Below are 26,175 nucleotides of genomic sequence, written 5' to 3'. Positions count from 1 at the left end.
TGATTAGGTCAGCTAAAATGTATTTTGGCGGGTCTTGATGCCGTCGTAATGACTGGTTTTACACTTGCTGAAAATAGCTGATCTAAAAGCTCACAACACGTCGCAGCGTGACGCGTTGTGAGCTTGTAGATCGACTATTTTCAGCATGCAACCAAGTGTAAAATGACTTATAGCGGATCTCTTGTCTACTAGTCCCTTCCTAACATTTCAGTGTAGTTTTTATTTGTTGACGAAATTGCCAATTGATTTAGCCTTACTTTAGTCATCATAGAATTCATTTAGTTTGTCAGTGAAAAAAGGTAGTCTACGGAAAGAAAATCGTCTTAGTTTTTAGTCGACGAATTCAACACTGATGTTATCCCATTCTGGGCGGGAACCCCTTTTGGTGTTAGCTTTTGAAAAATAGCAGATCTACAAGCTCTGGCACGCTACGAGCTTGTAGATCTGCTATTTTTTGAAAAATCGAAGAACGACTGACATAGAAACATAGCTTTTTCAGAAAACTGTCAGGATGTAGAAGACATTTTTAGAATCTGATCTCAGGTCAGAATGAAAACTGTCAGGATGTAGAAGACATTTTTATGTAAGGGAGTGATACTGACGTGCAGGATGGACCGGATGTTGCCCGATGTCAGGTTGTGCTCTCTGGACTTCCTCTCCAGGTCGATGTCCAGCTGGCCAAACTCCTCCTCGTCCTCCTCAGCATCCTCAGCATCGTCATCGTCGCTGGGGTCGCTGTTGCTAGGCAACCAGCCGTCCATCCTCCCGTCCTCAGCATCCTTGTCCCAGGAAGGACCTCCCTCCTCCTCGACCCTGGTCCTGTTGTTCCCCCCGGCACCGGCACCGTCATCTGTTAAAAACCCATTTAGACCTGATTTAAAAACATTCACTTTGAAAGAATATATGTTCAAAGATTTGCGCCACATTTTTACGATTTTTCAAAAATATAGCATATATATTATATAATACGTTGTTCCAGGGACCTCCCAGAAGCAAAGATTTGAGTTAAAAATGTTCGTTCTGAAAGAATATATTCAAAAGGTGTGCCCCACACATTTTCATGATTTAAAAAAAATAGCAGATCTACAAGCTACAAACATAATGCTTAAAACACCAAAAGGGGTTCCCGCCTAGAATGGGTAAAAAATGTACAGTCCTCGACTTAGTTGGACGAATTAAATGTTTTTAATCTGTACATAGTGCTGCACAATTGATCGGAAAAAAAGATCCTTATAGATTCAGACACCTGTGCAATCTCTTTTCTTAATTTGAGCAAGACTTCTAATAAAAATACTGTCTATTTTTATTTATGTTTTACTCTTGTGTTTTTGCTACAAGAGAGAGAGACATTAATAAGAGGATTCATTCAACTACACACTGAGACAAGACAATACATATTACAATTAAATCAGAATCGTGTGAGAATCGGTCACCTCAATGCTTTGGGGCGGAAATGTTATTAGACTCTCTTAATCCAGAGCGATTTACAGTAAGCAAGAACAACACATGCCTAAAAAAAATGGGTAGTCATGTCAAAAGTAGAGCCCAGGATATGTTGTGATTTGACTTCCGTGCAGTACCTCATCTCAACCAGTAGGTGTCCTACCTGACCACAGGATCTATCTACTTGTGTCAATAGAAGAGCAACAGAGGCTTTAGGGCAGGTGTGCCCAAAAGGAGATCGTGATCTACCAGTAGATCACAAAGGCCAGGCAAGTAGATCACATGACATGCCCCTAAAGACTATTTAATTTAAATATAAACTATTGTTGGCATCTGCCGCTTAAAGGAGAATTCCATACTAAAAGGCTTTCTTTCCTTTCTTTGTAGTCGTTACGTCCCCACCAAAGAGGTCCAGGTGTTATTTTGTGCAAAAGCTCCTTATTGGCTATTTCCCCTACCATAAGCCCTAAATGAATTGCATTGAATTGAATGGGATGTATGGGGTGTTGTGCTAATTCGGTTATTTCCATCGAAAGAAGTAGTAAAGTGTGCCGCTTGGGTTATTATTTACATTATGAAGAGATGATAATACAAAAAAAATCTAATTTTGAGCGATGGAAATAAGCGAATTAGCACAACACCCCATATAGCCCCATTCAATTCAATGCAATTCATTTAGGGCTTATGGTAGGGGAAATAGCCAATAAGGAGCTTTTGCACAAAATAACACCTGGACCTCTTTGATGGGGACGTAACAACTACAAAGAAAGGTAAGAAAGCCTTTTAGTATGGAATTCTCCTTCCAAAAGGGGCCTGTCAGCTCAAACCCACAATGGAATACTTTGTTTTCAAGAGTGTTGCTGTGCACAAATGTCAGTAGAATTACAAAGTAAATACAAAATCTCTTCCCATTCCAAAAGTATTTGTCTTACGTGTAATGCCAGCGCCGCTACTCCAAAGCCATTTTCAGCAATGGTGTTATAATATTTTTCGGTGGGTACTGTAGATCTTATTGAGCTGGTCATTTTGAAAGTAGCTATCAAGTCAAAAAAGTGTGGGCACCCCTGCTTTAGTTTAGGGTCATTGCAATTATTATTTGACATGAGCACAATTATTTTATTATTATTTATTTATTAAGTAAAAGGTTTATTTAAAGAATGCCATCCTACAGACACGAGCAATGACATCCAGAGAGACAGAAAACATGACCAACACTAGTGTTTCTAACACGGACGTTCTACCGGCCACTCTACCCCCTGAGCCACTGCCGCCCCTGGATGTCATAAGTGAAGCATCTTGCCTACATACTGTAGGTGTGTTTGTGTGAATTACTTTGCGAGGATTGATGTCAGTAATATTGTGTGACTGAAGAGTATTAGGTGATATTTGTGGTCAATGTCAGGCATCCTCAACCCCATATTATGAGGGAATATTTTCAGGGCGACCTACCATCCCCTGATTTAACTTTAAAAAGACACATTAGTATGAAAATCTTGGCTTAGCTGCATGCCGGGAAAAAAAGCCAACCTACAAGCTCGCGTCGCGACCACTCACCCACAGTGATGAACAGGTGTAATTCTCGGTCCCGACCACCAGGGGAGCACTGAGAGGGACGGACATAATCCACGTCACACTCGTCCTCTTCCTCCTCCCCGTCGCTGCCTAGAGACAGACAGACAGACAGACAGACAGACAATATATCAATGAAAGAAAACATTGGCACACTGCTCCCAGTCTGGCCCCTCTCAAGTGTGGAAGGACATCACAGCCTACCATATTGGTCTGGAACCAGGCTATAACCAGAGCCATAGAGTAAGACAGAATAACGACATTGAGGGGTCAGAAAACAGCCCGGTGGTCACGTTGGTTCATGTACTCGGCGTGAGCCCATAGACTCCCAATGCATTCTGTAAACTTCCGGGTTGTCCCTTTTCAATAGAAGTCTACGTAGAAGAGCCTGGCCCCGTGAAGTGGGGCGGGACTTTGCGAGAAAGAAAGAAATAAAGTCTAAAACACAGAGAGGGACGAGACCAATATCCATGCAGTGGTATTCGTATCGCTACGCAAGGCTAGGTGAATGCAGAGGACAACATTTTGCAAAATGTAGTGACAAAATAAATGTCGGTGTGGGGACTAAATGACATTGTGATACTGAGAACAGCGGGACTCATTTGGTACCTCTCCAGTTTAGGATCAGGAACCACTGATTCTAGACACTAGAAGAAGAGTGTGACTCATGTAGGTATACCACCTGGGAGGGCAGACCTCTGCTTCTGGTGTCCATCATTCTAGACACTAGAAGAAGAGTGTGTTGTACCTGGGAGGGCAGACCTCTGCTTCTGGTGTCCATCATTCTAGACACTAGAAGAAGAGCGTGACTCATGTTTTGGTGTACCTGGGAGGGCAGACCTCTGCTTCTGGTGTCCATCATTCTAGACACTAGAAGAAGAGTGTGGTGTACCTGGGAGGGCAGACCTCTGCTTCTGGTGTCCATCATTAATCTAGACACTAGAAGAAGAGCGTGACTCATGTTTTGGTGTACCTGGGAGGGCGGACCTCTGCTTCTGGTGTCCATCATTAATCTAGACACTAGAAGAAGAGTGTGACTCATGTTTTGGTATACCTGGGAGGGCAGACCTCTGCTTCTGGTGTCCATCATTCTAGACACTAGAAGAAGAGCGTGACTCATGTTTTGGTGTACCTGGGAGGGCAGACCTCTGCTTCTGGTGTCCATCATTAATCTAGACACTAGAAGAAGAGTGTGGTGTACCTGGGAGGGCAGACCTCTGCTTCTGGTGTCCATCATTCTAGACACTAGAAGAAGAGCGTGACTCATGTTTTGGTGTACCTGGGAGGGCAGACCTCTGCTTCGGGTGTCCATCATTCTAGACACTAGAAGAAGAGTGTGGTGTACCTGGGAGGGCAGACCTCTGCTTCTGGTGTCCATCATTCTAGACACTAGAAGAAGAGCGTGACTCATGTTTTGGTGTACCTGGGAGGGCAGACCTCTGCTTCTGGTGTCCATCATTCTAGACACTAGAAGAAGAGTGTGTTATACCTGGGAGGGCAGACCTCTGCTTCTGGTGTCCATCATTCTAGACACTAGAAGAAGAGCGTGACTCATGTTTTGGTGTACCTGGGAGGGCAGACCTCTGCTTCTGGTGTCCATCATTCTAGACACTAGAAGAAGAGCGTGACTCATGTTTTGGCGTACCTGGGAGGGCAGACCTCTGCTTCTGGTGTCCATCATTCTAGACACTAGAAGAAGAGTGTGTTGTACCTGGGAGGGCAGACCTCTGCTTCTGGTGTCCATCATTCTAGACACTAGAAGAAGAGCGTGACTCATGTTTTGGTGTACCTGGGAGGGCAGACCTCTGCTTCTGGTGTCCATCATTCTAGACACTAGAAGAAGAGCGTTACTCACCTGGGAGGGCAGACCTCTGCTTCGGGTGTCCATCATTCTAGACACTAGAAGAAGAGTGTGGTGTACCTGGGAGGGCAGACCTCTGCTTCGGGTGTCCATCATTCTAGACACTAGAAGAAGAGTGTGGTGTACCTGGGAGGGCAGACCTCTGCTTCGGGTGTCCGTCCAGATCGGTGGTCAGCAGCGAGCTGCAGACCATGTCGTCCTTCTTCAGAGCCTTGCTGGCGGGGGCGGGCGGCCATGACGCGTCCGGCGGGGAGCTGCTCTTACGCTTGCGGCCCGCCATGCGTCTCATTCTGCCACCGAGCGGCTCAGTGAGGACGGGGGTGGTGGCGCCGGCGGCGTGGCGAAAACCATGAAGAGTCTCTGTGTGGAGGAGGGTATACAACGTTACGGTTACGGGTGGGGCCATTATGGTGATGAATATATATATCGCCGAGATGATACAATCTGGATGTCTCCATCATGACATGCCTTTTCGGAGGTATTGTATGCACAGTCTATGATTTGCAGTCCTATACCGTATTGCTTTATACTAGAATTCACACGGGTGTGAATTTTATCTTCAATATGGACTTTGCTTTAGCCAATCCAATCATCAGCCAATCACAAGCCAATGTTGGTGTTCACACAAACCCGGAAAGCTGGGCGTATAGGAGGGGCTAGCACCGCTCAAAAACAAAAATGTTCCCGGTCCAGCAGCTGCAATGGGGCCAGTGATCTTGAAAAGCCACTGAGGACCAGTGGCAAATGGTGTCCCTAATACCCGTGTGACGCACTCATTCAACAAGGTGCAAATCATTAATTAACTGAACTCATCTCATATCGTCTCCACAGTACCGTCAGGAGTGTCTCAGAGTTGACACACAAGCCTCGACGACCTTACAGGCGTATGCCAACAGGCTACACCTATGTAATTTAGATAGCATAATAGCTTTATAGGGTCGTCCACTCACAGTTAACAGTCTTTGCATTGAGCTGTGCTTGAAATGTATACTGTAATTCTGCAAACTGTTAATACATATTTCAATCAATAGGTTCTTTAAGAACCTAACATCTTGCTTTCGATGCATTGCCATGTGATGTTCTTGCTTACCGACTGTAGTAAATGGCTTCGGATTAAGAGGGTCTGCAAAATATCTAAATTGTAAATTGACATTATTTTTACAGTCTGCCACATCCTCTTGGAAAGTTGGAAACTACTGTCTGGCACTACAAAGAGATGGAAAGATTACAAATATCTGCTTAGGTCTTTTCTCATCATATTTGTACACATTTGCGTTTAATTTGAAGGGGGTTTGAGACTAGAGAAACACCCAACGAATATATAAATGATATACATATGAAAATGTATACGAATCATACGAATATCCCCCATAAATAACGTGCAAGCAGCACGTAGAAGTAAAAAAACGTTGTTATTGTTGTTATTATCTCTCGTTAGCAACTAGCAGCTATCTGTCGCCAGAAGGCTTAGATACGGAATGTTGGCTGTTATGCAACCAGACGAATTACATGTAACAACCACAGATACCGCGTATGTTTATTAAAGTAGTTGTTTGTCCGTCTTACCTGTTCGTGTTGTGCTTAAATAACACCGACGCTAAGCTAACGACGCTAATAAACACCGAGCCGAACGCTGGGCGCCATTTCTCTGTGTGTTCCACTCAAACGCCTCCGTCCCGGTAGAGAGAAACGCATGTGCTGTTGGATTATTGTTCCCACTTGCCTTTCGTTCGATGTAATTTAATTATATGCATCCTCCTCCCTCCCCCATTAATTATTATAATAACATGTAGGCTATTTATGTATACATCATCCATTAAATCATTATACTGTGTATAATCTAAGTATGCAAAAGCATGTCCCTTTGTTACACAAAGTAAATTCATATACAGTCAAATACAGATAGGCCTACAGAGCATAATGATTCATAAATTGTATTAAAACACAGACGATATGTTTTATTGAAGCCTATATTACATTTAATGATCCCGCGAAATGCAGTCAAAAAGATTAGTCGAAAATGTCGCAGGATTGTGAGTGACTTTGAAACATATTATTATAATAATATAATAATGTTGGAAAAAAAAACGTAGCCTATGAATCAAGTTGTATTTGTAATTTTGTACAGCCTACATTTCATTTTATAGTATTTTTTGTTATATATATATAGTTCATCATAAAACAGAGAAAATAAAAAATAATATACACACAAAATAAAACATTGATACTCCACATATGATCCATTCAGTATTTTGTCACACTTTTCTTTTATTTAGAATTAAAAGTTTACGTGGGTATCATAGCTCAAGTATCCCTTAAAGGGCCACTTCACCCATTTTGCAACCAGATCTTATTGTAATGATGTTTAGGACACAAGAAAACTTTCCTGTGGGTTTTGTGTGTAAATTATGTGGGAGGGTTTGATTGATTGATAGATAATTGTAGGCCTTATTAGACAATTCCGGGGCAATTCCGGGGCGGCGGTGGCTCAGGGGTAGAGTGCCTGGATGGGAACCGCAAGGTTGCCAGTTCGAACCCGGGCTCCCCCAGAGTTACTGTCGAAGTGTCCTTGAGCAAGACACTGAACCCCTAATTGCTCCCGATGTGCTGGTTGGTGCCTTGCATGGTTTCCGCTGCCATCGGTGTATGAATGGGTGAATGTAATGCACAATCTATGTAAAGCGCCTTTATCCGCTATATAAATGCACCATTTACCATTTACAATAAGATGCAAACAGTACAGGGTACTACGTCAAGCACAGCATTGGTCCAAAAGGACAGCACCGAAGAAAGACCTTGCGGTCTTTAAGGTTAAGATATTTTAGTCATAATTATGTTGCCATGTGTTCACGACCAAAAACCTGTCATGAATAATCCGATGATAATACACACTGACTTTTTTTTAATTTAATTTAAATAATTATTAATTATTAAAATGATGACGTCAAGAACAAGGCCTCCCCGATCCTTAACCCATTCTGAACGGGAACCCATTTTGGTATTAGCATCATGTTATGCTTTAGCTATTGAAAAATAGCAGATCTACAAGCTCGTAGCGCGCCACCGAGTGGCGCGCTACGAGCTTGTAGGTCTGCTATTTTTGAAAAATCGAAGAACGACTGACATTTTGAGAATCTGATCTCAGGTCAGAATGGGTTAATCAGACCATAGTGTGTGTCCAGTGGAAACCTTGTATGAATCTGATCTCAGGTCAGAATGGGTTAAGGCCACCCCTGGCTCCACTACAGTAGCCTATACATCTCAGAGGTGTAGTGGACAGAAGACCAAAAGGCTTGGTGTTACGAAGGAACGTGAACGATGTCTCTGACATCACAACCAGGACGTCAGGGGTGACGTTACCCCCGACGTCCCAGAACTATAAATATCGTGCCTATGCAAGTTTAAGACAGTATGAATTGAGAAAGAACCAGGATCACGTAGCAGACGTAGAGACCATATCAAGGTCTCATTAAGTGACCCCCAGTTCGAACTCGCGCTCAAAGGAAATATAAGGCCCTGTCCCTAATCCTTCGGCACCATACTCACAAGACCAGATAAGGAGGCCCTGTTGGGTCTCGGTTACACTTGGTATAGGCCTATACTTTGCTGTGCAGTCTGTGCTCTATAGCCAGTTGTTTGAATATATTATATAGACCTTGACCAGTGGTTCTCAAAGTGGGGTCCACTCTGAGTGTGTACAAATGGAACCAATTATTGTGTTGTTTTTTCCCCTCACTGTATAATTATGTATCTTTTCCCTTTTTGCTTCCTATATAATGATGAATTCCTGTTCTGTTCTTTAACTATATAGAAGTGTCTATTTGCATGTCTCTAAATGTTTTGATGAATTGAACAATGTGGACCGGACCCTGTTGTAAACAAGTGTAATGCTTCATTGGGTCGTCCACTCACAGTTAACAGTCTTTGTATTGACTTGAGTTTGTGCTTGAAATGTACTGTAATTCTGCAAACTGTTAATAAATATTTCAATCAATCAATCAATCAATTGTTTCCATTTGTACACATGTACTCTCAGTGAGAGTTATGGGGGTAGGCAGCTACTTGAAATTTTAAAAGAAAAGTTTGATATCCAGGGGTTTTCAACGGTGTATATATTGCATGTGGTCCGTGGCGATGCATTCAGTAATGTAGGATATAAGTGACAATATTTTATTCATTTTATGTTTTTGATGAACGTCACGTGCACCACAACCGTTTGTATTTTGCTTCAGTTCCTGCAGGGATCCTCAAGGCTGTCAATCTCTATGGGAAAAAAATGCATTGGGATTCATTTCCTGGGCCTGGCGTCATGAAAGGGGGCGGGACTGTGACACCCTGACCCCATAGAAGGCCTTCAAGTTATGGGAAGTAGGCCTTATATGTGTCCCTGACACACACGCACACACACACACACACACACGCACACACACACACACACACACACACACACACGCGCACACACACACGCACACACACACACACACACACACACACACACACACACACACACACACTGCACACACACACAGCGAGTAGTTTAATATTAACAGCCAAGCAACAAGGAAGTGAAGTGAACTCTGGCACCGTTGCAGCTTGGCGAGAATTCCTGTAATTAGACACATCACCCGGGTCAACACATACACACACACACGCACACAACCCACACACACACACAAACACACGCATGCACGCACACACACACACACACACACACACACAACACACACACAACACACCACGCAGGTAAGCGCTTCTCATTCTCTCTCATAATAGTAGCCTACTTATTAACATGAAATACTTTTATTGTACATTAACCCACTAACACCTGAGGACCCGATTCGACAAATCTCCTCTTAAATCCTATCTTATACAAAGCCTATGTTTCTATAAATCACGGTGCTCAAACTTTTGCAAGTAAAGAACCCCTAGAGAATGATACTGTATGTATTTGGCCGCTAACCCCCGTCAGACATATTTTATTCTGGATATTTCCCTTAATGGGACTGATCGAGGGTATAGCTACTGGGACGTATGTCGGGATTTGGTCACCCCCGGCTGGGTCACCTGAGTGAGGGGTATGATGTTGGTCACCCCCGGCTGGGTCACCTGAGTGAGGGGTATGATGTTGGTTGGTAGACCCGAAACCCTGATGAACTTATAGGACACAACACTGAGGATACGTCCCAGGTGCATCCATGTGATGCATTTTTGTTTTGCTTTTTGGTACTTAGCTTCCTTATGATTCTTAACGACTATTTAAATCATGTGTTGTTCTTGCTTTACTGTAAATCGCTGTGGGAGTTTATTCCAGGCCGTCGGGGGGGTCGAAGCAGAAAGCTGCTTCACCGTATTTTTTTTAGATGCAATTTATTTAGGCACATCGAGCATGCCAGCAGTGGCGGACCTAAAGTGGGGGAGGTTTGGGACATATTGACGTGAAGAGCTTAAAATACAACAGACGGGGGGAAGGAAGGGCTTTTATCGTCCATTTCCGGTCATTTATTGAAGTGAAGAGCTGAACATTTAACAGAGGAGCTAGAAGGTTTTTTTTTTTTATTGTCCATTTCTTGTCATTTCTTGAGGCAGAGTCATGAAGCTGGAGGAGAAGATCCATGTCCTCAGATTCTTCTCTGGGATTCTAAACTCCATCTTCCTGGTGAGCAGACAGGAGGACGAGAGCTATGGTCTGACCACCAGATCCAAACTGTTCCTTTGAGGGACAGAAGCATCACTCGTGTGGGACAAGTGGGAGGGGACGGGGTTGGCAAGTTATTATTTAAGGTGCTATTAAATGTCATATCCGACTATAGGCCTATAATATTGGCTATAATGTTATTATGAAACCCTCATGGAGAGGTGTCTCATTATAAAATGCAAATCTTGGTCATATATGGCCGACTTGGTGCTGTGTGTAGCCTATAGGGATTTTACTCATGTTATTTTAACAGGCTTAAAAACATATCACCTTGCAGGAAGGTCAACTATTAGGGGACTAACTATATTAGGGCCTTTGAAGTGAACACTGGATTGTCCCACGCATATAGGGGGGCATCTTTTCACCCTAATAAGAGCTATAGCACACTGTAAAATCCAGTTTTAAGAGTGTGATGGTTTATATACAATAACAGTATACACTGACTACTTTCGGTAGATGTTATGCCCTGACAGAAGTGATAGCCTATATAGCTTGGAGCGAATGCAATGCTTGGGTTCGTTTGTGTCAGTGTTAATCTTAGATACTAAATTCTGTTTTAGTTTAAGTCTTTAGTCAAATAAATGGTTGGTTCGATTGTGCCGTGCAACACAGAAACAGATCTATAGTTATATATAGATTTTAATAAGTGCATGACGTTTTGATCCAGTGTTCATTTTGACAGCACATTCTGATTCAGTCTCGGTTCATGCAGTGACCCTATTTCGGTCAGTGGCGTAACTATTATCCCTAAACTATTTAGTACTATTTTGAAACACATTTTAAATCTACATCGACACGTTTGTCATCTTGAAGATCGGGCTATTTGAACTATTCAAGAATGTTTTTAAAAACAGTAAAAAGAAAAGAAGAAAAAAATGACCACAATAGGGCTTTTTTTTTATTAACACACCATTTTAGTCTTATTTCTAATCTAGTTTCAGTCAACTAAAATATCGGAATATTTAGTCTTTTAGTCTTAGTCAACGAAATGAACACTGGTTTGTATGAGTGTTGTTTTAACTATATATATACCGTAGCGTGGACTAACGGATGGTTCAACAGGTGGCTCAGGGGTATAGAGTGGCTGTTATTAGTTCAAACCCTGTGGGCTCCCCCAGAGTTAGTGTCCAAGTGTCCTTGAGCAAGACACTGAACCCCTATAATTCCTCCTGGTTGGTGCCTTGCATGGTTTCCGCCGCCATCGTTGTGTGAATGAAATACACAGTCTATATGTAAAGCGCCTTGGATAATGGCGTTATAAATCAATGCACTATTTACCATTTCTGCCATTTCTCTTCCCTCAGATTCTAGGGCTGAGTATCTTCGGCTGTGCTGCCTGGATCCTGTTCGATGGAAGCGGTTTCCTCTCCTTCCTCACGACTGGTAGCCTCGGAGACACGTCTGGTAACTCAGCCTGACAACATGTGTTACAATTAGGAAATTTAAACCCCACACACTATATGGTACCGGTATGTACCCATGAGACGTTTAAACTAGGTACCGGTATACCCATGAGACGTTTAAACTAGGTACCGGTATACCCATGAGACCTTTAAACTAGGTACCGGTATACCCATGAGACGTTTAAACTAGGTACCGGTATACCCATGAGACATTTAAACTAGGTACCGGTATACCCATGAGACGTTTAAACTAGGTACCGGTATACCCATGAGACGTTTAAACTAGGTACCGGTATGTACCCATGAGACCTTTAAACTAGGTACCGGTATGTACCCATGAGACCTTTAAACTAGGTACCGGACTACCGGTATACCCATGAGACGTTTAAACTAGGTACCGGTATACCCATGAGACGTTTAAACTAGGTACCGGTATACCCATGAGACATTTAAACTAGGTACCGGTATACCCATGAGACGTTTAAACTAGGTACCGGTATACCCATGAGACGTTTAAACTAGGTACCGGTATACCCATGAGACGTTTAAACTAGGTACCGGTATGTACCCATGAGACCTTTAAACTAGGTACCGGTATGTACCCATGAGACCTTTAAACTAGGTACCGGACTACCGGTATACCCATGAGACGTTTAAACTAGGTACCGGTATGTACCCATGAGACCTTTAAACTAGGTACCGGTATACCCATGAGACGTTTAAACTAGGTACCGGTATACCCATGAGACGTTTAAACTAGGTACCGGTATGTACCCATGAGACGTTTAAACTAGGTACCGGTATACCCATGAGACCTTTAAACTAGGTACCGGTATACCCATGAGACGTTTAAACTAGGTACCGGTATGTACCCATGAGACCTTTAAACTAGGTACCGGTATGTACCCATGAGACCTTTAAACTAGGTACCGGTATACCCATGAGACCTTTAAACTAGGTACCGGTATACCCATGAGACGTTTAAACTAGGTACCGGTATACCCATGAGACCTTTAAACTAGGTACCGGTATACCCATGAGACCTTTAAACTAGGTACCGGTATGTACCCATGAGACCTTTAAACTAGGTACCGGTATACCCATGAGACCTTTAAACTAGGTACCGGTATACCCATGAGACGTTTAAACTAGGTACCGGTATACCCATGAGACGTTTAAACTAGGTACCGGTATACCCATGAGACGTTTAAACTAGGTACCGGTATGTACCCATGAGACCTTTAAACTAGGTACCGGTATGTACCCATGAGACCTTTAAACTAGGTACCGGTATACCCATGAGACGTTTAAACTAGGTACCGGTATACCCATGAGACCTTTAAACTAGGTACCGGTATGTACCCATGAGACGTTTAAACTAGGTACCGGTATGTACCCATGAGACGTTTAAACTAGGTACCGGTATACCCATGACACCTTTAAACTAGGTACCGGTATACCCATGAGACCTTTAAACTAGGTACCGGTATACCCATGAGACCTTTAAACTAGGTACCGGTATACCCATGACACCTTTAAACTAGGTACCGGTATGTACCCATGAGACGTTTAAACTAGGTACCGGTATACCCATGAGACCTTTAAACTAGGTACCGGTATACCCATGAGACCTTTAAACTAGGTACCGGTATGTACCCATGAGACCTTTAAACTAGGTACCGGTATACCCATGAGACGTTTAAACTAGGTACCGGTATACCCATGAGACGTTTAAACTAGGTACCGGTATACCCATGAGACCTTTAAACTAGGTACTGGTATGTACCCATGAGACGTTTAAACTAGGTACCGGTATACCCATGAGACGTTTAAACTAGGTACCGGTATACCCATGAGACCTTTAAACTAGGTACCGGTATGTACCCATGACACCTTTAAACTAGGTACCGGTATACCCATGAGACCTTTAAACTAGGTACCGGTATGTACCCATGACACCTTTAAACTAGGTACCGGTATACCCATTAGACGTTTAAACTAGGTACCGGTATACCCATGAGACGTTTAAACTAGGTACCGGTATACCCATGAGACGTTTAAACTATGTACCGGTATGTACCCATGAGACATTTTGGGCGATATCGATATCCGATACAATTAATTGCCGTTATGGCCAATAACCGATGTCGATATGATCTCATTGTGTATTAAGAAAATATAATCATTTTTGCCATTCTGAAAAAAAGGCTTATAGGCCTATAAACTTCAAAACCCAGAAAACATTGATATAATTTGCAGCCTTCAAGTCAGGCTTTTTTTTATTATAAGGCTTTGATTTTTCAACATAATTATTAAATTAATAAAATCTCTTCTAAAAACCGATATATTATTTTACAGATACCGATGACCGATATATCCTTTTAAAAGGTCAATATCGGCCCATACCGATGCGTTTGCCGATCAATCCCCCGTCACTACCACAAACCGAACAGGCGCATCAGGCCCGGCTTCAAATGATGCACACCTTGCACGTAGTGCGGCACTATATTCATGCTCAAATATGAATCTGGATTTTCCTTCACAAGAATTAACTGTGGGTGCTGGCGGCGTGTTTCCTCCTCCGCGTCATCAGTGCCCATACCCGAAGGTGGGGTTGGCGAAAGGGCCTTTCTGTGTGGAGTTTGCATGTTCTCCCCGTGTCCCCTAGGGTAGATACCCTCACAAAAACATGCAGTAATCCTGGTCTCTAAACTGCCTCCCCCTGGCCAGCCGGGGCGCCTGATGGAGGGGAAAGGAACTGGTTGGAATAACGTGTTCCTTCCACGCGCTACGTCCAACCAGGGAATCTCCCCCCTGTCAGGTGTAAAGGAGCAACTTGGACACTCAAGCATAAAGGAAGCATGAGTTAAGTCCGTTGCTCTCCCCAGGTTGGCGGAGGGTGTGTAGAGCCCAGGATCACAGTAGATGATTGACACAGGGGTGAAAAATGGGTTACAAAATCGTGGGATAAAATAATATATAAAAAAAAAAGAATTAAGATCACGATTCTCAATTTTTTCCATGCAAACATATAGATATTTTGTCACAAAAAAGGGACTCCTGCACATCCAAAAAGACCCGTAGGAGGTGCAAGTCTATAGTTAGCAGGCATAGACATCAAAAAAGAGAAAAACCTTCCAAGGAAGGGACTGACCGCACACTCCAGGGAACAGAGACGGACAACTTACTGCATCAAACTTATTTATTATGAGTTTGATGCAGTAAGTTGTCCGTCTCTGTATTCCCTGGAGTGTGCGGTCAGTCCCTTCCTTGGAAGGTTTTTCTCTTTTTTGATATACATATATTGTCCTTAGTCTGTAGTTGCTGAACATTAGCCTATACGTACTACATTCACAATGTGTCACCTGGAGCCATAACTACTGTGGCTTTAACCAGACAACATCAAAGTGCTTAAACATGTTATAATTTAGCTATTGAAAAATGGCGCGCTACGAGCTTGTAGGTCTGCTATTTTTTGAAAAATAGTAGAAATGTTGGGCGCAAATCTTTGAATATATATTCTTTCAAAGTGTTTGTTTTTAACTAAATGGGTTAAAGAGTTAAACCAAGTCTCTCTCTTGTAGCAAACACATAAGAGTAACTCAAATGAATTGGCTAGCCAACTAGTGCTGCAGCGTTCTGTCTGAATCTATGCTGAATAAACCAATGGACTGAACTTCATATTATTATTAGAACACAGTACATCCAACCAATAAAATACTACATCTAGTCCACTGTATACATCCAGACAATAAAATACTACATCTAGTCCACTGCATCACTCCCAATCTTCCGCCGTAGTCTGAAAACCCACCTTTTCAGACTCCATCATGGCCCATAGCACTTACCCTACCCCCCTTAGATAGCATTTCTGTAGACTTAGATAGCATTTGATACAGACTTATAGCATGTTATGTAGACAGCACTATAAGTGCATTGTATGTAGTCATAGCACGCCATAGTACATATGTATAGCATAGTAGTATATATGTATAGTTTATATGTATAGTTTCATTATATATATATATATATTCCACTGTTATTTTCTTAGCTTACGCATGTTTCATGATAAATGCTTTTATGTGATGTATTCCCATGCTTTTGTTCTTGCTTAATGTAAGTCGCTCTGGATTAAGAGCGTCTGCTGAATGCCTAAATTGTCGGTATACATCCAGACAATAAAATACTACAGGACAGAAGAACAGGTGAAAGACAGATGAATATAGAGTCTGCACACTGGATAATGTTCCCATGAATATGTATTGGTAAAACCACCAGATAACAGTTATTGTTTCAAACACAGAACTCTTCTGTAGCAAATCAAAGACATGCAAAAACAACGTGGTACAATTCCTCGTTGGATGAACCCCAAAATAAACGTTGATCAATGTGACATAACCCATTAACCCATTCTGACCTGAGATCAGATTCATACGAGGTTTTCCACTGGACACACGCTGGTCTGATGAACCCATTCTGACCTGAGATCAGATTCTACAAATGTCAGTCGTTCTTCGATTTAAAACAAAATAGCAGACCTACAAGCTCATAGCGCGCCACTCGGTGGCGCGCTATGAGCTTGTAGATCTGCTATTTTTCAATAGCTAAAGCATAACATGATGCTATAACACCAAAATGGGTTCCCGTTCAGAATGGGTTAAAGGACCACTTTTCAACCTATCTTCATATCATGAAAAAATGGCGCAATGTTTTTCTACTTGGTCGGTCTCTCATAGGAGGGCTGTGGGCAGTTCGGAAACCGTCTCCCAGTGACATCATCGATGGGGAATACAAGCTAATAGAAACTGCAGGCTTTCTAGTCCTGAAAAGTTGCAATGCGAAAATGGAAGCCATCGTTCTCACGATAATGAAAATCTAAACATTTTTGTAAAAAGAATATTGTTTAAAAAAAACAATCTGCCTAATGATGATGTCACTGGAAGACGGTTTCTAAACTGCCCACAGCCCTCCTATGAGACACAGACTGAGTAGAAAACAATCGTGCCGTTTTATCATGATTATTAGTGAGGACCTATTATATGAAGATAGGTTGAAAAGTGGTGAAGTGGTCCTTTAAACCCAAACACCAACAATCACGTAAACTTAATCAGTAGAACTCTGCACTGAGAAAAGAATGTGCACATAATGAATTACAACGAAGAGCAATAATGTCCATCGTGTACAATAACACTAGACCTGTGTGTCCGTGGGACATCCTACTATAATAACACTAGACCTGTGTGTCCGTGGGACATCCGGCCTACTTGGGAATGATGCTACCTTGCAGAATATTTGCTTTACTATTTAATTAAATGTTCCGTAGTGATATTATTACAATACTCATGACGATATTAATCCTGCACATTAATTAATGAACAAAGATCTAAAGTTGAACTGAAACCTGAATGCTGAAGTCTCACAGACCGCCGGGAGAATCTACACACAGCTGCGCGACATGAGACGAATTAATTAGAGCGACAGAGAGAGAGAGAGGAGTGTGTGTGTGTGTGTGTATGGCCAGGTGTATGTGTGTGCGTCAATTTAACAAAGGTGCAGACGATCAGAAATCAGCAGAGAGTGATCGACGTTTGCGCTACTCTATGCCGTATTGAAGTGGACTCGGTCCCAGACTTTTTTTCACCCTCCCTGGAAATAAAAACATCTGGGTTTCCGAGGCTAGCTGAGGATTAGTCTAATCTGTATGATTGACAGGAGAGATGATCAGAGGAGTAGAGTTTTCACCATCATCATTAAGATGTGGACAGAAGTATGGATAGAGTCTCTCAGTGAAGGAGCAGCCAGTGAAAGAGTAGAGAAGAACTCTGGCCTCCAAGTCATAAAAGGAGACCAGACGCTCCTCATAGTCCACAAACACTCCCACTGTCTGGAGCTCCTCTCTTACAGGGAAGCGGAAATCAGGGTTAGCAAAAGCGAAAAGCCTTCCATGCCTCAACACTATAAACCAGTAACCATTGTTGGGACTCCGCTTGTTTACATCTTTCCTGTTGATGGACTCTCTGGCCACTCCTACATCCCACTCAGTGTTACCTCCAACCTGAAACTCATAGTAGGACCTTCCTGATGAGAAGCTTTGTTTTCCCAAGACAGAGACAGAGACAGAGAATCTCTCTTTGTTGTCTGGGACATTCTTCTTTACTTTTCCAAGACAAACTTGTTTTCCATCCTCAGACAGGATGAGGTAGGGGTGTGCTGTATCAGGGTCCAGAGTTACATCTACTGCACGTCGCTGGATCCTCCTCAGCTCAGCATCACGCAGGTTCTTCTCTATCTCTTCACTGAGTTTCTTCTCCAGCTGAGCCACAGCAGTCCTCACAGTCCCCATCGAAGACTGAGGGACATTGACCTTTGTCCAGTCCTTAGTGGATGGAGAGGTGTTGACGGATGAGAGGTTCTGGAGGAGGTGGAGGTGGTCTTCAGTGAGTGAGAGCTGCTTCAGCTCAGAGCTTCTCTTCTTTAACTCTGTGATTTCCAGTTGCAGATCTTTGATGAAGCCTTCAGCCTGTTTCTCTGTTGTTTTCTGCTTGTCTTCGATCACATCAATGAGCTCAGCCTGGCTTTTCTCAATACAGCTGATCAGAGCAGTGAAGACCTGCACACTGTCTGCTATCACTGTGTCTGCGTCTTTCTGGCTGAGATCTACTGAGTGTTGGACCTCCTGAATCTTCTGTTGTCTCTCCTGGATCATCTGCTGAACTCCAGCCTCTGTCTCTCCCAGCTCAGCCTTCTTTCCTGCATATGCCTCTTCCAGAGATACAATCTGATGTAACTTGTGGTCTGACTCAGTGCAGAACTGACAGACACACGTGTGGTCGGTGTTACAGAACAGCTCCAGAGGTCTGTCATGTTTCTTACACAGAATGTCTTCCAGGTTCTTCACAGGGTCGATTAATTTGTGTCGTTTTAACCTCAAGACTCTGTGATGAGGCTCCAGGTGAGCGTCACAGAAGGAGGTCAGACACACCAGGCAGGACTTCAGGGCTTTGAGTTTGGTCTCGGTACAGACGTCACAGGAGACGTCATCTGGTTCAGCAGGTTTCGGGTTTGTGCTGGAAGTTTGTCTCTGCTGCTTTGACTTCCTCAACTGATCGGCCATCTCAGAGAGAACTTTATTAACAGATAATTTCGGTCTCTTATTGAAGGGTTCGTTACACAGTGGGCACTGAAACACATCCGTAGTGTCCCAGTAGCGTGTGATGCAGGCGTTGCAGTAGTTGTGTCCACATGGAGTGGTGATTGGATCAGTGAACACATCCTGACAGATGCAACACAGGAACTGCTCTTCAGACAGGAGACAGCTGGCAGACGACGCCATTCCTTCACACTGAGAATAAAAATTAAACAAATTTAGTTTTGGATAAAAGTGACAATTAAAGTCCAACGTGCTTCTGTCAAGTTGTGGGCAGCCCTGCGCAAAACTCAAATAATGTCTAAACATGAGTGTTCATCTGCTGATGGCCCTATGGACATTTTGTGTTTGTTTACAAACATTCAGGATTTGTTTGCAAACATTCTGGATTTTTTTGTTTTGTTTGTGTGTTTATAAGCATTATGGGTTTGTTTACAAACACTTGATATTTGTTTACAAATATTTGGGATTTGTTTGTTTACAAACAAATGGCCAAATAGGCCTAAACTTTTTGGAAGGTCTTGGAAGACTTTTGAGTCATTGAGTCACAACTTCCTGTTCCCTCTCAATAAAAGCTCTCTAGCCTGTAGCTTTTATTGAGAGGGGAAAGGAAGTTGCCTCCTGTTGTTCCTGCCTGTCGACTACAAAACAATACTACAACATGACGTAACCATATCATCCGCTCCCCCGACAGGATCATATACCAGAAATGAAATGGTGCCCAGGCTAAGTCAAAACAGGAAATCATCATAGGTAAAAAAGGAAAAGAAACATATACAGTGAGGGGGGAAAGGGGTGGGTGGGGGATTCAGATTTTACGGGGGCCAGTTTCGAATTGCATTGCATTTATTAGGCTACTATTTGGTTAATATATAAGTCGATTTCTTACGTTATAAAATGATTGCAGTGTAAATATAATGATGCCGTAACGGTATGATGGTGTATGTGTAGGTCATTCAGTTGGTCATATTTGCATATTTTCTTAGCTGTGGTCCATAGATAATATTATCTTATTATTTCACTATGTCTAAAGTGCACATTGATCAGGTTGTTTTTTTGTCGTCAATAGGCTACACATTCATTCTTAATATTGGCAGTTTCTAAAGTCGCACACGCACACACACACACACACACACACACACACACACACACGCTTACATTTTGGGGTAAGTGTAAAATCGTCTTCCTCACAGTGAGTGTCCATGTGCTAATCAATAGTTAATGATGGTCATGTGTGTTAAAGACGAGGGTTAAACAGAGTGACTGACTGAAAGGTTAATTTCCTTGTTAGGATAAATTATATGAACTAAATGCAGAACTCACCAATGTTGAAGTTGTCAGTGTTCGTGTAAAACGTGCTGTTGTTGTTGTCAGTGTTGAAAGGTCTAGAGACAGAGAGTGAGTCGCTTATACTTTCGTTTCACTAGGAAGTAATAGGAACTCAGGTAGCCTTGCTCCATTCCCTGAATCGCTAGCCACGCCCATTTAAAAAATATGTTCAGGCGATTAGTGAAACGAAATGAAAATTCAGGCTGAGTGTCAGGCTAAGGAACTGGAGCTGTTAACCCTGTACTGCCACCTGTTGGAAGAAACACTTCATTTGAACCTTTCTCGCCCCACTAATAGTGGCGAAAAATAAAACTTCTGGGAACTCAGATTATTTGAACCCTAGCATGGAGAACTCTTAACGGTATGACCAGTGTGTGGAAATCCAACCTCCCCCGACAGACACATCAAGAATCAGTTTATTCTCTGCTACCGGTGGAGTCCGTCCTCCTCTATGGCTGTGAATGCTGGACACTAACACAAGCCCCACAGAAACCCCTGGATGGGTCCTCATGAGTCATGCTACACCAGAATGTTATACGTGTGGTACTTAGGTTAGGTTATAAAGTTCAAACTGGAGCTACAAACCACCTGGAAACAGGGATTTTATTCATTTTAATTATCCAGTTTTATTTTGCAGGAAATTCATGAAAGGTCATTGACATTGGGTTCACAGTGATGATTGCCATGATGGTTCTATAAATAAACAAAGAAAAATAAACAAGTCATAGCATATTTCTATATAAACATTAAATTATAAAGTAGGATATGGCCTTTAGATCATATTTTACATTTTGTATCGCGTGTTATTCAAATAATAATTATAGCCCCATATCTAGTATAAGTTCATAATATAAATAAATCGAAGTATCCATTCTTCAATGATATAGTCAACATCACTAGAGAGGTATAACTTATATTGATAAGATCAAAAGACACATTGCGGCAAGCATCTGCAACATCATGCACACAATATATAGTTACAGTATATGGTTATTGTAGGGCGTCTATACCGTATGACGCCGAGAGGCTAAAGCGGGGAAATGTTTTGGCTGTCAGACTCGCTGCTTCACTCGTTGTCATGTGAGAATCATTGCTCCAGGCCAGGGTAGGCTACTGCTTTTGTTATGTTTATTAAAGTTAAAAGTTTAGTACCACAGTGAATCACAGCATATAGTAAAAGCGATTTGCGGTCAACAAAGTTGGACATTCCCCGTTCACCCCCTCTCTCTCTCCATTCATGAAAATGCCACCGGTGAACAGCTGACTTTACTACCTGTCTGACACCACGTGACCATAGCAACCCATCGAGCTGTCTAACCTGTCCCCAACAGTTATATTATACGTATATGTCTAGGACAATGACAAATGAACAAATGAAATAATTGTTGTTATCGCTTTCTTTCCGCGTGTGTGTGTGTGTGTGTGTGTGTGTGTGCGCGTGCGTGCATGTGTGTGTGTGTGTGTGTGTGTGTGTGTGTGTGTGTGTGCGTGTGTGTGTGTGTGTGTATGTGTGTGCGTGCGTGCAGTTGAGTTGAAGACGGCGGCCGGCGGGCTGTTGGTCATAGGTCTGGTGGTGGTCGCGGTGTTCGCCGTGGGCTGCGCCGGAGCGCAGACTGAGAGCAGAGTCTTAATGATAACGGTGAATTACCCACAATGCAGGTTTTTTAGCCCATTAAGACCTGGAAAGCATGCGTGTCACCTTCTTAGCTTTTAACCACTATAAAAGTGGTTAAAAGCTATAAGGTATTGTCAAATCATGCCATTATTTTAAACTTTATCTGTGTGTGTGTGTGTGTGTGTGTGTGTGTGTGTGTGTGTGTGTGTGTGTGTGTGTGTGTGTGTGTGTGTGTGTGTGTGTGTGCGTGTGCGTGCGTGCTGTTTCCCGTGCAGTACATGAGTTTCCTGGTCATGCTGGTCCTGGGTCAGGCCTTTGTCGCTCTCGTGCTGTATATCAACAAGGACAAAGTAAGTTAGTTCTGGTCCTGGGTCAGGTCTTTGTCGCTTTCGTGCTGTATTATCAACAAGGACAAAGTAAGTTAGTTCTGGTCCTGGGTCAGGCCTTTGTCGCTCTCGTGCTGTATTATCAACAAGGACAAAGTAAGTTAGTTCCTCGTCTAAATGGTGCATTTTTTTTATAGCGCTCTTAACCAAAGCACTTTACATTGATCCTGTTGACTACAAAACAATACTACAACATGACGTAACGATATCATCCTGATGACTACAAAACAATACTACAACATGACGTAACGATATCATCCTGATGACTACAAAACAATACTACAACATGACGTAACGATATCATCCTGATGACTACAAAACAATACTACAACATGACGTAACGATATCATCCTGATGACTACAAAACAACACTACAACATGACGTAACGATATCATCCTGATGACTACAAAACAATACTACAACATGACGTAACGATATCATCCTGATGACTACAAAACAATACTACAACATGACGTAACGATATCATCCTGATGACTACAAAACAATACTACAACATGACGTAACGATATCATCCTGATGACTACAAAACAATACTACAACATGACGTAACGATATCATCCTGATGACTACAAAACAATACTACAACATGACGTAACGATATCATCCTGATGACTACAAAACAATACTACAACATGACGTAGCGATATCATCCTGATGACTACAAAACAATACTACAACATGACGTAACGATATCATCCTGATGACTACAAAACAATACTACAACATGACGTAACGATATCATCCTGATGACTACAAAACAATACTACAACATGACGTAACGATATCATCCTGATGACTACAAAACAATACTACAACATGACGTAACGATATCATCCTGATGACTACAAAACAATACTACAACATGACGTAACGATATCATCCTGATGACTACAAAACAATACTACAACATGACGTAACGATATCATCCTGATGACTACAAAACAATACTACAACATGACGTAACGATATCATCCTGATGACTACAAAACAATACTACAACATGACGTAACGATATCATCCTGATGACTACAAAACAATACTACAACATGACGTAACGATATCATCCTGATGACTACAAAACAATACTACAACATGACGTAACGATATCATCCTGATGACTACAAAACAATACTACAACATGACGTAGCGATATGCACAGATTGTGCATTACGTGGATTCCGCATCGTGCATTACGTTCGAAATGAAAGCGGCTCGTATTTGTTTTAATTGTGTTCGAATTAAATTGAGCCCCGCTGCCCTTTTGCCTCAAAGTATATCATTTCGCTAAAAAAAAAAGAAAAAAGAATCCTATGCCACGGATATTGGGCAGGATTATTTTTTCCAGTCCACATAAGGGCCATTAAGGCCAGGACGAACATGTGCTGGCTGCCATCCGTCACTCCGTTTTAGATTCAGACTATAGAATGTATTGCTTATTTTACTGTTACAATGACATGAAATGACACAAGGGACCGACACCACAAAAAGACCACCCCCAGAAATCAGCGCATGCACATACATGTGCACACATATGCACATGTGTGACCTTCTCTTGGGTTCGAGCCACACACATAACATAACCACATAACCAATGTATACATGCAGTAAGCACAGAATGCATTGCACCACAGCGCGTTGTGAGCTTGTAGATCGGCTATATGATTTGAAAATGACAGTTTCTAAACGTTTTCCTTTAACCTATAATCACACAATAGGGATGAACAGGTTGAATGTGGTTTAAAATCCACTTCCAGCCATATAGGCTCCTTAATGACCTTTTCTCTCCACAGATCGGAGCGAGTCTTGACAAAACGATAGCTGGTGTAATAGTGAACTATGGACACACCTCAGACAGAGAGCCACAAGACATGGTCCTGGACAACGTCCAACGCTATGTAAGTATTCATCCATTTTGATCCGAGACCTGTACTCTGTTGCCGTTTGCATTTATGTCTAATAAAGTATTCAATCAATCAATCAATCAGAATGCTATGACTGGAAATTGTGGGAGGAAACAGTCTGTCTGCCACATGAGACTAATTAAATTGGTATATTCAAACAAACACTCCACATAGGGTGACCAGATGTCCCTCTTTTCGTAGGACAGTCCCTCGTTGCCAAGACTTTTCAGGCGTCCCACAAATTGAGACCCTGTCTGTCCCACATTGTGACTCATGACAGGCAATTGCATCAGTGTTCAAATGCTCTAATAGTTGTAATAGTCCCCGGCCCTATAATAGTTGGCCTTCTGTTGTAAAGCTCTCTCCTTGTCTCTTCCTGCAAGATGTGTTTTTAAGCCTGTTAAAATAGCATAAAAATAAAAAATAAAGCATGATTTTAAAACAAAATGTGAGACACCAAAGGAGTTTATTAAATGATAGCCAATATATAGGCCTATGGTCGAATATGACATCAAGGCATTTAATAGCAACTCAAGCAGTAAGTTGCAAACCCCCGTCCCCCCCATCCCACTTGTCCCACACAAGCGATACTTCTGTCCCTCAAATGAGCAGTTTGGATCTGGTTACCCTAACGCCACAACACCACAGCTGCCATGGACGCCACCATCTTGGATTCTGTGTCATCTACGTCCGCCAGTTTTCAGAGAAACCCATGTTTCTATATGTCAACATTTTCATGTCAAGGACCCCCAGAATTATCTGTATTTGGCCGCGGACCCCCTTCTGAAAATATGTTGTTCCAGGGACCCCCCCCCCCTCCCCCAGAAGCAAAGATTTGAGTTAAAAAATATTCTACTCTGAAAGAATGTATATTCAAAGATTTGCTGCCACATTTTCGCGATTTTACCAAAAAAATAGCTGATCTACAAGGTCGTATATAGCGCGGCACTCGGTGCTGCACTATGAGCTTGTAGATCTGATATTTTTCAATAGCTATATAGAGTATATCAGTATAACATAATGTTTAAAACACCAAAAGGGGTTCCCGCCCACAATGGGTTACGTGATTAAGAATATATTCTCTCATAAATCTAGTTCTGTTTTTGAGGTATACTGTACCTCCGTATATAACCATATTATGTATTCATAAAGGGGCGGTGCTGTGGGAGGATCGGCCCCGACGATTGGCTAGGGAACTCCTTCATTAAGAACCAGAGCGCCGGCCGCGAGGAGCGCCTACTTCCTTGTTCCTGTTTCAACTCCACGCGCTGTCCCGTCGTCCCTGGGTCCCACACGCTGCTGTTTGGACGGGGGAACCACAGCTATGTGCAGGTATATCGTACCACACACAACCTTCATGTAACCCCCCCCAACTGTACGTGCAGGGTCAGACTCAGGAGTGGACCCCTATATAGAGGGTATGCGCATGCTTAAAGTGAATGGCACATCGAGTGGCAAAGCGAGTTTAATGTTGTTTAACGCAATCAGACAGGACTTCTCTGTGTGGATGTCTGGGCTGTCGAGGCCAGAAAGTAGTTTTTTGCCACTCAGTAGACCTTCCTGCATAACTTCCTGGTTTGATGATGATGTCACGCGCATATACCCTCTACTGTTTCCATAGGGCTGTGAAACGCAGATCAATGATTGGCTGCAGGAGAATGCGCTGACGGTCCTAGGGATGGATGCCAGTCTCACAGTGATACAGGTATACCTATACCACGCTACTAGTGTTGTTTCACAGTCTCACAGTGATACAGGTATACCTATACCACGCTACTACAGTGTTGTTTCACAGTCTCACAGT

General features: G+C 42.5%; 3 protein-coding genes across 3 annotated transcripts in view; 1 reads left to right on the top strand and 2 right to left on the bottom strand.

The window, feature by feature from the left end:
* The window catches only part of gon4lb (gon-4 like b), a 59,424-nt gene extending 52,902 nt beyond the window's left edge, over positions 1-6,522 (bottom strand). The window contains exons 1-4 of the mRNA XM_080767312.1: positions 6,440-6,522; positions 5,000-5,233; positions 2,998-3,105; positions 603-850 (exon numbers count right to left, since the gene is read on the bottom strand). Coding sequence (XP_080623438.1) covers positions 603-850; positions 2,998-3,105; positions 5,000-5,153 — 510 coding nt within the window. The 5' untranslated portion in view covers positions 5,154-5,233; positions 6,440-6,522. The remainder of the gene's footprint in view (positions 1-602; positions 851-2,997; positions 3,106-4,999; positions 5,234-6,439) is intronic.
* Positions 6,523-10,463: 3,941 nt separating this feature from the next.
* On the top strand, positions 10,464-25,786 carry LOC308317965 (CD82 antigen; the record flags this gene model as incomplete). Its single annotated transcript, XM_080767311.1, has 7 exons — positions 10,464-10,557; positions 11,880-11,972; positions 21,974-22,086; positions 22,338-22,412; positions 24,261-24,365; positions 25,524-25,703; positions 25,757-25,786. The coding sequence occupies 7 exons, from the start codon at positions 10,464-10,466 to the stop codon at positions 25,784-25,786; spliced, it is 690 nt and encodes a 229-aa protein (XP_080623437.1).
* LOC308318472 (E3 ubiquitin-protein ligase TRIM21-like) lies at positions 17,553-20,552 on the bottom strand. The gene is made up of 2 exons (XM_080768041.1): positions 20,442-20,552; positions 17,553-19,313 (listed from the first exon to the last, which is right to left on the bottom strand). Exon 2 carries the CDS (start codon positions 19,302-19,304, stop codon positions 17,664-17,666), a length of 1,641 nt encoding a protein of 546 aa, XP_080624167.1. The 5' UTR covers positions 19,305-19,313; positions 20,442-20,552; the 3' UTR covers positions 17,553-17,663.
* Positions 25,787-26,175: the final 389 nt, after the last annotated feature.

The sequence above is a fragment of the Protomyctophum bolini genome (genome assembly GCF_963924005.1).
Source record: "Protomyctophum bolini genome assembly, chromosome: 7".
NCBI lineage: Eukaryota > Metazoa > Chordata > Actinopteri > Myctophiformes > Myctophidae > Protomyctophum > Protomyctophum bolini.
The sequence above is the reverse complement of the archived record's forward strand: the minus strand, read 5'-3'. Positions and strand labels throughout refer to the sequence as shown.